General features: G+C 40.2%; 1 protein-coding gene across 1 annotated transcript in view; it reads right to left on the bottom strand.

Moving 5' to 3' along the window:
- Positions 1–12,823, bottom strand: part of PAK5 (p21 (RAC1) activated kinase 5) — an 856,297-nt gene that overhangs the window by 125,492 nt on the left and 717,982 nt on the right. Inside the window, exon 5 of the mRNA XM_086927707.1 lies at positions 1,471–1,604. Coding sequence (XP_086783833.1) covers positions 1,471–1,604 — 134 coding nt within the window. The remainder of the gene's footprint in view (positions 1–1,470; positions 1,605–12,823) is intronic.

Consider the following 12,823-nt stretch of genomic DNA (forward strand, 5'->3'; position numbering starts at 1 on the left):
ATGATACAGAAAAAATATGGTTCAATTTAATTGCCACCAACTGCCTGGTAGTGCAAGGGTTAAGGCTGGACAAGATAAAATGCCCACAAATGGGCAGATTTAACTTTTAGTACAATGCACTACAGCAACCACAGTTGCGGCACGCAGTTACTCAAGAGAGGGAAAGCAGTGAAGAGCCATGTTTATTAAAATAACCTCCAGCAGTTCACTACCCCAGTGCTGGCCCAATAACAGGCTATCTACTACCATGGATAACGTTTGCTCCGAGGTGCAAAGGTGAATGTGCAGTCTAGCACAGGATTTCTACTGGCAGCATACCCTTCTAGTATGCAATTCTATGGCTAGATAAATTATTAAACATATCAAGCATTATATATGTGCTGTACCGTGCAGAATGCATGCAATTTGTGGAACGTTTGCAGAAATGAAAACATTACTCCATATTAGACCCTGCTTCAAGTAAGCTTTATGTTTTGATGCAAAGCCCAGCCTGGATATTATAGCAGAGTGGGATTTGCATTAAAAATTATGGGGGCTTGCACTAGTCCACCAAAGTACTGCTAGGTTGACACAAAGTGGTGCCAAGCACTATTTGTGCTGAGAAAACTACATATTTCCAGCACAAAATAACTTTTGCACAGGATCGTAAATGCAGGTGGTGTAGCTAGACCTTTTACCACCCATGGGTGTCTGGGCATTTGCCGCACTGCGACAGCCACAGGTGAGAGCGAGGAGTATGAGGGATGGCGGCTGTCCCTTTGTTTGCCGTCCCGCAGTCGCAGCTAAGAGCAAGGGGGGTTGGGTCCGCCGCCCCCAAAACTCTGTCCAAATGCGTACACTTAGTAGAGGTGGCGCTAAGTATCTGTTAAACATGATCAACTGTCAAATTAGAAAAAGAAACTTTTTTGATGAGTAAGGTTATTGTGGTAGAAATCACGATTGTCCCACTCACTTTATCAGGGGGCTCCTTGTCACTTGCCCACTTTGCCCACGCCTGAACATGTCTATGTTTGAAACAGATATTGCAAGTAACCTTGGAATGGAATGGAATGGAATGGAATGGAAAGGAATGAGGATTTGTAGAGCGCGGTGGCTACCCGAAGGAGTCCCAGCGCTGTGAACAGACTGAAGGGTTGTGCTAAAAGGATGGGAGTGCGGCAGGCAGAGGAACAGGTTAAAAGAGGGTTTTATTGAAGAGCCAAGTTTTTAGGAGTTTTCGAAAAGTAAGCAGGTTGAATTCCATCAACTTTGGCCTTGTATGTTACTAGGGCACTCCTGAGTGACTGCAATATCATTGACACGTACAGTAGGCAGCACTTTAGGCAGTACGTAATAATGCCTTCCTTAGTTGTTTTTTTCAGAATTATCAGCATAAGTCAAGGCACAATTAATTAATGCGTTGCTTAACACAGGCAGAAGGATACATATTTGACACGGTTAACAATATTGGGTTATACGATGCACACATACCTTGTGTGGGTTACTATATCCGTCAGGGCTCCACCTTCCAGAAATTCCATCACTACCCAAAGTTCATCACAAACAAGGTAACTGTTGTACATATCAACCACATTGTCATGATGGTAGTCTCTCATTATTACAACCTGTGTGGTGAAAATAGACATAAACAAACATAAATATCTTTAATACAGTTAAGCATGAATGCAGTTACACAGCTGCTCCTGGGGGAAGAAGATTAGTATTCACCAGGCAGTGTCAGCACTCAGGATGCTGATCAATAGTACATCCAGCTCCTCAATTTAATGCAGAAACATCAATCACCTGTTTTTTCTTTTCTTTGCAACTTATCAGTGTGATGTAGATAACCAGTGCGGGTCCATGAACCCTCTGAGAGGTCCAACAATGGGCCACAAGCCTGTGAGAGCTTGCAGCCAGCACACCGGGGCCCAAAAACATTTCACATTGTAAAGATTAAAAATATATAAGAAAGGGGACTAACCTCTGTGTGGTTTGGTTTTCGAAGATCATGCACAGAGTGAGATGATCACCCTCTGTCATCTGGGCACATTGCCTTGCTGGGGGCTTGGCCCCAACACGTATGTTAAAAAAAACTCTCAAATGTTCTTAATAACCGATACTTAGAGTTTAATTATGGTTACAAATTAAAACTAAAAAAATACTGCAATTAACCAGTTATGATGAGCTCCGAAAACCATAACTCGCACAACATCTTTCTAAACCATATCTAACACACTACATGCAAAGCTCATGACTAAACCCCTGATATGACAGATGCAATTACAACTGCCATAAATGATATTACAGGTCAGACTAAATATTACATTACGTTTACGCTATGAAGGATGGGACTATGAAAATACTATACATTATTGGGTTATGGATGTGCTGTTATCAGTCTGACCATGTGACAGTTATACTTAGTTAAATACAACCCCCTAAGCACATTGTATCCTCTGCCACAGTATTCATTTGTTGGTCTAGATGTTTTAATGAGACAGTAACTCCTTCACAGAGAGGCATACCTGTGTGTTTTTAATACTACTTTTATATTTTGTTGCATATTTGTGCAATGTAGCTAATGACCTGTGTCATTTTATTGTGCCATTTTATGTTGATTCAAAGATGTTGATGTTTATCGCATGGTGGTAAGATCCACCCTTTTATGATTTTTACAAATCAAATAAAGTAACATTATATAGGGTTATGGATGTGCTGTTACTTAATGACTGTGCTTCTATGTTGTGTAACTAGTTGGTTTTTAACATTGCGAGGTCATAAGCATTGAATCCTTGACCTGTTATTTATTGGTGTAATTATTATAGGGTCGTATGCATTGCATCTTTGACCTCAGAAGTGATAAGGCAGAGTGGAGAGTTGTGTCTTTTTTCACTTTTTCTATTTCCGTTTCCAGATTTCTACCACCCACTGTAGTGTTTTAGGATTGCTGGTCACTGGTGGGGATGGTGAGAAATAGAAAAGAACATAACTTTCACTGGATCTTGAGCATACCGTTAGTGAGAAATCTTATATGATGTCAGTGGTGATTTCATCAATGATGTGAATTGTCATGTCATCAGGGATGTTATGTGAGATGTCATACACAGAGCAAGGGGTGGCACATGTACATGGTGTGCATCATGAACCACAAAATAATGAATTTCAGAGATTTGTCATGTTTAAGCCGGAACCATAACTCAGTTTCTAACTGTGTTTTTTCTCATACCAACAGCACAGCACCAAAGAAGCAAACACCACACAACAGCACAGTTGAATAACAACACATCACAAAAAACAGCATAATTAGGTGCAAAATAAACTTCAACAGCACAATACAGGAAGCACAAAACCACAACACTAGCAACAGCATAAAGTACAACAATACAATAACTAGTCACAAATATAGACACACAACGCATCTGAATAGCGCAAAAGCACAACACAGTGGCAGAAAATAAAAATAATACAAGAAAGCAGAACACCACAGCACAATATCACATCAGAACAGCAACAACACAACATAATAAAAAGACACCCTATAAAACTTGTCCCTAGTATACAGTACTAAGAGTACCCACAGCCTGTACGTTAAATGCAACTAATGGACTGTAGCACTTATTGTGCCATGGCGGTCGGCATTCCAACTGATGGCGTCCACCAGGCAAGACGTTTCAACTTCGGGCTATAATCTAGGGGCAGTTTTTGTGCATCAGAATCCACATCGTTGGACATTCTAGTCGCGAACATGGTTTAAATATAAAGAGACTCTTATCATCTTCACATATATCGGAGTGTTGTAGTGGAATTCTTGGAATTAACACAACACATTTTTTTGTCGCAAATGCATAGCGGTCACCGCTGTAGATGGGGCATCAATCTCTATTATTGCTGTAACGGACAGTGACGTTTTTGAGACTACAGTAACCTGTAACAATGCATAGATTGGGTTTGCCGATAAGATATACAGACAAAATGCTTAGGACATCGCAAAGGTTAATATTCAAACCTCATTCAACTCACCAGACATCCATCTAAGAACCTTATGTAGGAACCGAAGAGCCATAAAATCGCTTGCAGTTGAATAACCAGAAGTTCAAGTACCCAATATGAGATATAGAGGTTTCAATTGATATATGTACATGGCGTCCTGATGAAGGCTCCAAGCTGAAACGCGCTAAGGATTTAAATTGTACAAGAGCCATGCCCAAGATCAAATTGATTTCATTAAAATATTAACCAACAATTTGTATATGATTTTGAGAATGTTCAATGAATTTCAGATAGAATACAATACAAATCACTGTATCCTCTGTTGTTGATCGATTGAAGTATTTATGTGTGCAAACATTATGCATTTTTTAGCATAGAGGTTGTCATTACCTCCAATGTATTTCTCTTGTGTTTTTTCTTTTGTTCTTAAACAATAGAAAAATATGACCAGTTTATAAAATAAGAAAAATAAAAAATATATATTTTTGTAACCAATGGTGCAAGCATGCAATTTTGTGTACTCTTTTCAGGTCCGCATTATTATTTTATATGTTCCTAAATTGTTTTGATCTCAGCCATCACTAAAGTAACCATGGAAACATGACTCGAGGCATGCCACAGCTGCCTAGATGGGCAGTTTTCAAGCTGTAATTTTGTTCTGTTAAAATGGCACTTTTAACAGGCTTAATGCTTCATTTTCAAAAATAACAAGCCACCTCTAAAGTGAGCCTTACCAACCCTAATGCAGGGTGCATAGTATTTAAAAGCAGGATATATGTATTTAATGTTTTTACATGTCCGACAATGAAAAAGGCCCCAAACCCCCCATTATACTGTAACAAAGCTGACTGTGCCATAGAAAACATCGGATTAATTTATTACACTTAACAAAGATCACTTCAAATTGATACTAGCTAGTAAAATACTTCAACACACATTTTTATAATTAAACTAAATCCAACTTATTGCCAAATTTGAATTTTGTCAGCTATTTCAGGAATATTATTATATATATATAGAAAGTCACACTTGTTTTGACTAAAGGCTCTGGTAGCCTTTTCAGACTTAATCCCCGACTGTCATCTAGTAGCCTGCTGGCCCCATGCAAGCAGGTGTGAATGGCTCCCAGAAAAGGGAACAAAAAGGCCTTGAGTTGGAAGTGGTGACAGGATGGCCTGCCGGATGTGCCCACCAACTAAGCAAGCTTCAAACAGGCATCCCCTGTCACAGGCATAGGAACTCATACCTAGCCCTGCCCTTTCCATTGTCCAGCTGATCAGAATGGCACCAATTCCAATGGGTGGAAAATCTGTTTTGGAATTGGTTTGCAGGGGGAGTTTCTCATTTCACTAGACAAACCTCAGGGGCATACTCAAAGCTCTTCTCAGGAGAAGAAAGGTCCTGCAGTGTTGAATTTTGACAGCGCTGTGTACTGTGGGAAGGTTTTGGGCCAAACAAGCAAGAAGTGATGTAAAATTGTATAGGGGTGCCCCTAGGAACATTTTCACTATTGGTCAGGGAGTGTCCCACACCCACAAGCTGGTGCCAGACATAAATGTGGAATCCCTGGATAACATTTACAGAAAACCTATGGACCTGTGAAAGACAGAAGACTGCATCTGTGGTTGAACCTGTGGAGAGTGATGCCAAGGGCTCAACCTGCTCCCACTTGCACCTAAGACAAGGAAGTGGACTCCAAGGGTTCAGGGTTAACTAGCTGACCTCATTTTAAGATACAGGGCCACACAAGCTACACAACCCCTCCTTTTCAATAGCCCAGCTGACCAGCTCTAACTGGATTTGTACTGAACCCTGCTGGTGGCTTCTGGGAGAGTCAATCCTAACCCCAAAATGGTGCCCTCAAGGTCCTGGATCCTTGGCTGGTGTTTAAGTGTACTCCTCTGACTCTACAACCTGAGAAACCTGATTCATAGAACCCTTTCCAGAACTTTTCCTCCAGAGAATCAGCGGACACTGGTACTGATCCTGAAACCGTAGTCGCGATAGTTGAACCATTGGTCAGACTCAAACTTGCAGACTTCCTCTACTGAATGGATTTAAACTCATAGAAAAGTTTCTCAGTCCGAATGTAGAGAGGCTCCATTGAGGTAAATGCTGGACAGCATGTGACCGCGAACGAGACCTTTTTGGGCACAAATTTTGGACTTTTCCCAATCAGAGCTTTCCCACCATCAACAACAACCAATGCAAGTTTCTCACTGGAGCCAAGGCCCCCACCAAAGACTTGCACTGCACCAGGCTGCCTCCATTGAGCCATCCTTCGGATCCAGCATGCAGTCAACCTCCAGGCGACCAGTCTAAGAAGACATTTCTTTAAAAAATCTTTTAAGTCACAAGGTAAACTTTCCACTGGGACCACCCTGGTCCCTGTATCGAACTCGCAGTAAGCCTTAACTTCTGACTTGGACCCAGTCTAGTATGACTAGATAGCTGTGATTGGGGTTTTGCGCTTTAGGTGCTATTTTGACTTAAAACTCCTAAAAATCATACCTTCGGTTTTCTACATCTGATTTTGGTCCTTTTAACATCTATTTGTTTATTAAAGTTTACTCTATTTTTTATAAATTGGAGGGGGCTTTTTAGTGTGTTGTGTTTTTAACTTCTTAATTGTTTGGGTACTGGTAAATTCTTTAAACATTTCTCCTAATTTAAGCCTACTTGCTCTGTGGTACAGCTACAACAGGTTGATCTCAGGTTTAAATCACCAAGACCTAACTGAACCTGATAAAGTATTGTGACGTTATTACTTGGTGAGGACTCACATCCTCTCCATCCATTGCGACTCTAAGAACACATTGCCCTCAGAATATATTTTTTTCTCTTAGACTGCTGTAATTGTAATTGGCCCAAAGACTAATTTTTTCATATCATTTCTGGAATCTGTATGCATTAGATTTGGACTGTGTTTATGGTGTTTGCACCCAACAGCATGTCCCTTAGTATAAGATTTGGTTCTAGAGAGGAGGAAGCAGATTTTCTGCAAATGGAATAGGATTTTTGCCAAGGCAATAGTAGTAAATCTGCCAAGTTTAGTATTCCTCAAGAGCAGCTTTAGAGATAAAATGTGTGGTGAAAAATCCATTTGTCACATGATGGAAGAATGTCCACCATCAATCATGTGGACTGAAAATGTACCCCCAGATTTGGTAGGCGACTGTCAGTGGTCGCACACTGGTTTCCCCAACATGCTCTTTTCCCTCAAAATAACAGGAACACCACACTTGCATGTTCATGAAAGTTAACTCATCCAGCATCTCTTTGCAGAATTTCTATCACTTGGGCAATATTGAAAAGGGCAATTATATTGCTGAAGAGGTTGATGAGGTAACTTCTTTTTTAGGATTCTTTATCACCACTCTGCTCTCAATCAGCCTATAAGTCTTCAGCTCTGCCTACTTTGCTAAGGGGTGACACATCAACACTTTAAATAGAACTTTGGTTTGCATCTGTGGATTCCTCTTGGCAAAGGTGTTGTGAGAGCTTAGTCATATAGATTTCTTTGACCATGCTTACCATATACCATGACATGGGTATTTTGTATAATGTTTTACACTCAGAAAGGAGCAAATTACAAATCAGGTTATGTGTTACATGTAAACAAAACAAAAGGAACAGCCTACCTGAACAGCAGACTCAGCTTCTACACCCCTACCTGCCAGCTCGGCTCCGCCAGCCTCGCCGCTGTCCCCGGCATCCAACGAACGAACTCCGGCAGAAGATCTTTCTCCTACCTCGCCGCCAAAACCTGGAACACCCTCCCCACCCACCTACGGCAGACCCAAGACCTACTCGCCTTCAGAAGACTCCTCAAGACCTGGCTCTTCGAGCAGTAGCAGCACCCTCTCCCCCAGAGCGTTGGGACCCTCACGGGTAAGTAGCGCTCTTTACAAATAACTGATTGATTGATTGATTGTTGTAATGTAACACCTGTTCAACTCGGTACCAGTCAGGCAGTTTAATTAGGCAAATGTGAGAAACGATTGTGAATTTATTTTTAAAACATCTTCTTTTTTTTTCAAAGGATAACTATTCAAAGGACAACTATTCCCCAGTTGAAATTGCACAATTTTAACTGCTGGAGAAAGGAAGCTTTATTTCACTCTACTCTTGGCCATGTGCTAATTTCTTGCTCTGGAATTGTTACATAGCGAAGAGTAGATTTTCTTAATTAAACATCTACTTACCTTAATGATATGTTGGCAGTGGATACTATGGCATCAAGGTGAGTGTGGATCTATATAAAAATGTAATAGGTTGGTAGAACACCACGCTAGCACACCCATCTCACCACATTCTTCAATGAAAGCACAGCCGCCAGACAACATTCTCACATGGAGGTTTGGGAGACTTATAAAGAGCTTACATTATGAAACCCTGAATTAAAAAAGTATAGCTTCCTCTCCCCAAGGTCTAAGCAACTCTTTAGCTACTTACTTCTGAAAGAATACCCCAGATGTTCAAAACTCAACCTTTATGCCAAACCCTTCCCATTTCCACCTGAGGACCTCAAAAATAAAGTTTCATCTTTCAAGAAAAGGTGTGATCAAAGCTTCCAAGTTAATAAAATAACATACTGAATCCAGGTGGAATTCTGCCTCTTTAATATGTCCTTGCAAAAAAGCCATGACACTGATGCAATAAAACAAGCAAGCAAACTAAATAAACTATCTGGATTTACATATGTAATAGGTTTATCTGGGCGCACGGTAAGACCCGCAGGGCCTATAGGTACATGACACTTCCTAGGGATAAAGGGGGATGGGGTGCACCAGGTTTTCGTTTATATTATATGGCACCTGTTTTGCAATATATACAGGGATTAATTGAAGGGAATAATGATGATGATAGAGTGAAGAACATGTCTACTGGGGTTTATGCTGTTGTGCTTGGGGCAAATGCTGATAATTGTTTTTTAAATTGCACCGATTTTGGTTATTTTAAGAGAACTCGGTTCAAGACGGTTTTGGCTGCTGTAAGTGTGTGGAACGCATTTCTAAAGAAAGCCAAGATGGGGAGGTACAATAGATATGTGTCTCTGATTAATAATAGATCATTCCCCACTGAAATATTCAATGATCAGACAATGGCAGAGTGGGCAGCAAGGGGGATTACACAAATAGGGGACTTGTTTTCTCATGATGGATTTGTACAATTCTCAGACCTACGAGATGCATATGGGCTGGACAATAGGGTTTTTTTTAAGTATCTACAGATCAGGAGCTTCCTCAAAAACAAGGTGGGAGGCCCCGCAGGCTTTGATAAAAATGAAATAATGGAGAAAAGTAAGCTCATGGGCGATCGTACAATCAGGTCCTTTTATGCAATATTGATAAAGGGAAAGGTGGACGATTTGGAGAAATTTAGCACGAAATGGGCGGACAAACTGGGAGATGAAAGTATCCTGTTTCTTGAGTCCCTGAATTTAGGATGTACAATCCTGAGCGCAGCCCCTCTGCAGTCTCAGCACTATAAGACACTATATTTTCTTTATTATACTCCTGCGAGGATAGCAAAATGGGGTGGTAGTACAGGAATTACCTGCCCCCGATGTGATGCACTGGAGGCAGATAGCATACATATCTTTGCAACTTGCCCTCATTTACATTCATTGATTAAAGGGATAGAGGGGTTTTTATCAAGATCCTTGGGTATACAAATTACTCTTACACCACCTTGGATTATGTTAGGAGTGGCAAAGGGTGAGCAGGAACAGCATGCAGAATTTCTATTTGTTGCGATGGCTGTTTACAGACTGACAATAGCCAGGGCTTGGTTCGATAAAAATCCCCCAAAATTTCAAACCTGGTTGGCAAATATGTTATATTCATATAATATTGAGAAAAACATCTATGCTCGGAACGGGAGGAGAGGAAGATGTCTGGGTAGAAGGATTTGGGAGCCCTTAAGTAAATGGAAGGAGATGCAAAGTAATGATGAATAGGAAAATTTCCCCCTTCTGCTTTTATTCTTTGTTTTTCTAATCTGCCTTTATTTGATTGATTGAAATGTTAAAAAACCATGATTACTTTTTTATAAGTATTGGAATGACAACCTGTTGAATGTTGTATTGGACATGTACCTAGGATTGAATTTGTGCAATAGGAATTAAGGAAACGTTGCAATTGTTAAAGTGTATTGTATACAGGATAAAGTGTGCTTAATAAAAATGTAAAAAAAAAAAAAAATGAAAGAATACCCCAGATGTTCAAAACTCAACCTTTATGCCAAACCCTTCCCATTTCCACCTGAAGAGCTCAAAAATAAAGTTTCATCTTTCAAGAAAAGGTGTGATCAAAGCTTCCAAGTTAATAAAATAACATACTGAATCCAGGTGAAATTCTGCCTCTTTAATATGTCCTTGCAAAAAAGCTATGACACTGATGCAATAAAACAAGCAATTGTTCTCTCCATACTAAATAAACTATCTGGATTTACTCCTATCCAGCTAAGCATCAGCCCAACTCCAAGTTTCCATTTCTCGAAGTTGATACATGCTAACAGCTACAAAACTATGATCAATAAAATAAACCTGCTATTCCATTCTCAAACAGGCATCATTCATTAGAAGGAGCAGGATCTGTTATGGAAATCAAGAAAAAAGTGCTGGATCCATAGGTCTGGTTCAAATGCTTCTTTTGTGAGGGGAGACAACAATTCAAAATGATCAGTACTCCTCTGAGCCCATTACTGTACAGTGTTGAGTTCCACAGGGCTCAGCTCTGACACCTCTTCTCTTCAATCTATACATGCGTCCCCTAATCCATTTGATCAGTGACAAGGAACATAACTGTCTGATCCATTCAGAAGACAGCCAATTCCTAGCTGAACTAAGTAACAACTCCCTTTTTGTTAAACAATCAGACTACCTATGGCATTCAAACACTGGATGAACCCTAATGGCCTCTACTAAACTGTGATGAAACTGAGATTCTGATCATCAATGATGAACACTAAATTAAACTAGATGCTTTTTGGCACACTTAATTAGATCTACTGCCATCCCCTGTAGCAGTGGTGCAGATGTTTGCAGTACTTTTCAAATTCATTACAAGAGCGGAGGCTACATTATGCAATGTCTTTTATTGCAGTCTCCAAGCAGCCGCATATGTCGCAATAAAAAGGTTCCAAAGAGAACATTCAAACAAGGTAAATGATATGGTATGACAACAATCTGCCTCTTTTAAATGCGGCTCCGAGCAGATAAGTAACTCCTCTACAAGCTCTTGCCTGATTTTTTATCTGATGTTTTACGTCATTTATTTCTATGATTCTTTATTAGATTTCATATTTTATGTATCTTTTGCGGGCTAACCCCCTCCTTCCCCTATCATTTTCCCTTACCGGTCTCCAATTTATGGAAATCCCCCTTATATTCGCTTTATTTAATGTTTTTTTCTAACATGACGCGATTCTTACAGGTCCTGAGTTTCAGGTGAGTTTCCTTTTACACTTACTTTTGGAGTTAAGCCTCATTCACAGCTAGACTCCTCTTCACGGAGATAAGCAATTCCTGTGATTTTCCTCTTTCGACACGATCGTACGCTTGAGGAGCCCTCTGGCCACATTACGCCGCTATCCGCTTTTGGCTAGGCATCGGGAAAGGGACCCTTCTTTCCCCAATGCGATCCCTACACGACGCAGGCCGATTCAGAGGAAAGTACCCTGGCAGCGGGTGCGTAACGCGCTAGGGCTGCCTAGGGTCTTTCCTCCAATACCGCGTCTGGTCTCGGGCCTGGGGTATTGCTTTGATGCATCCCCATGACAACCAGGCTCGAGATCAACAGTTTACTGCGAAGCTGTTGTCAAAAGGACTTTTCTCCTCATTTCTTTCACCGGACCTCATATTTAACTTATATTTGACTCGTTTTTTATGCCCATTTAAAAAAAAAAAAGAAAGAAAGAAAAAGAGAGTTTAATATCCTAATCTATCTATACAATATAAATACTTAAAATTGATAATAGAATACATGGAGCATATAACTAATACATAGGGCATATAAACAAGCCCTTTTTCTCTGATTTATATATTTTTTCTTAAAGGCCATTTCTGTATAAAAATAAATTAAAAAAAGGGTAAGATATGTCTGACTCTGACTCTAAGCAAGCCAGTGCATCCTTCCCTACTTTGATAATGAGAGCTTCAGATTAATGCTCCAAAAGAAAATGAGATCAAGTATGTTGGAGACCCTTGGCCAGGTCATCCCCAACAAAAGACCACTTCCATCTCAAGGGATATTTCAAATGGAGTACCTGATTTGAGGGGCAAACGAATTATGAAACTTAATAATATTGACATTTGTACCCCTATGAGCACTGAAGGTCCTAGCATCTCTTCTCATGCGGGAGGTTTTACCACCTCAAATTTAATTAGAAGTCCTCGCACCTCAACTTCAAACAGTGTCCTTAACGGCACAACAATGGAAGGTGCCCTTCGCGGCGCGAATAATTTGGATGCCCATAGCGGCACAATATCTAATAGTGCTCAAGATAATATCAGACATAATCAATATACTCTCAATGATGACCTTTTAGATGTACCTGATGAGTACATTTTAGATCTAGACGATGATGAGGATGAGTTATTCAACATGGAGGAGAAATTTCTTCCTTCCTCGAAAGACAACATTGTAGACCCTTTGGGGGAAGAAATGTTCTCGCCTTTTAATTTAAAACATCCTAGATCTTCACAATGGTGACCACAGGACCACGTTTCTAAATTTATAAAGAAATGGCTTTGCAACCTACTAGAAAGAGACACCAGAAATATTCTTATAGCAGAATGCTCAAGACCCACCATCGAAGACAAGACATATCAAACTCCTAATCTTGACCC

The sequence above is a fragment of the Lissotriton vulgaris genome, chromosome 6 (assembly GCF_964263255.1).
Source record: "Lissotriton vulgaris chromosome 6, aLisVul1.2, whole genome shotgun sequence".
NCBI classification, from domain to species: domain Eukaryota; kingdom Metazoa; phylum Chordata; class Amphibia; order Caudata; family Salamandridae; genus Lissotriton; species Lissotriton vulgaris.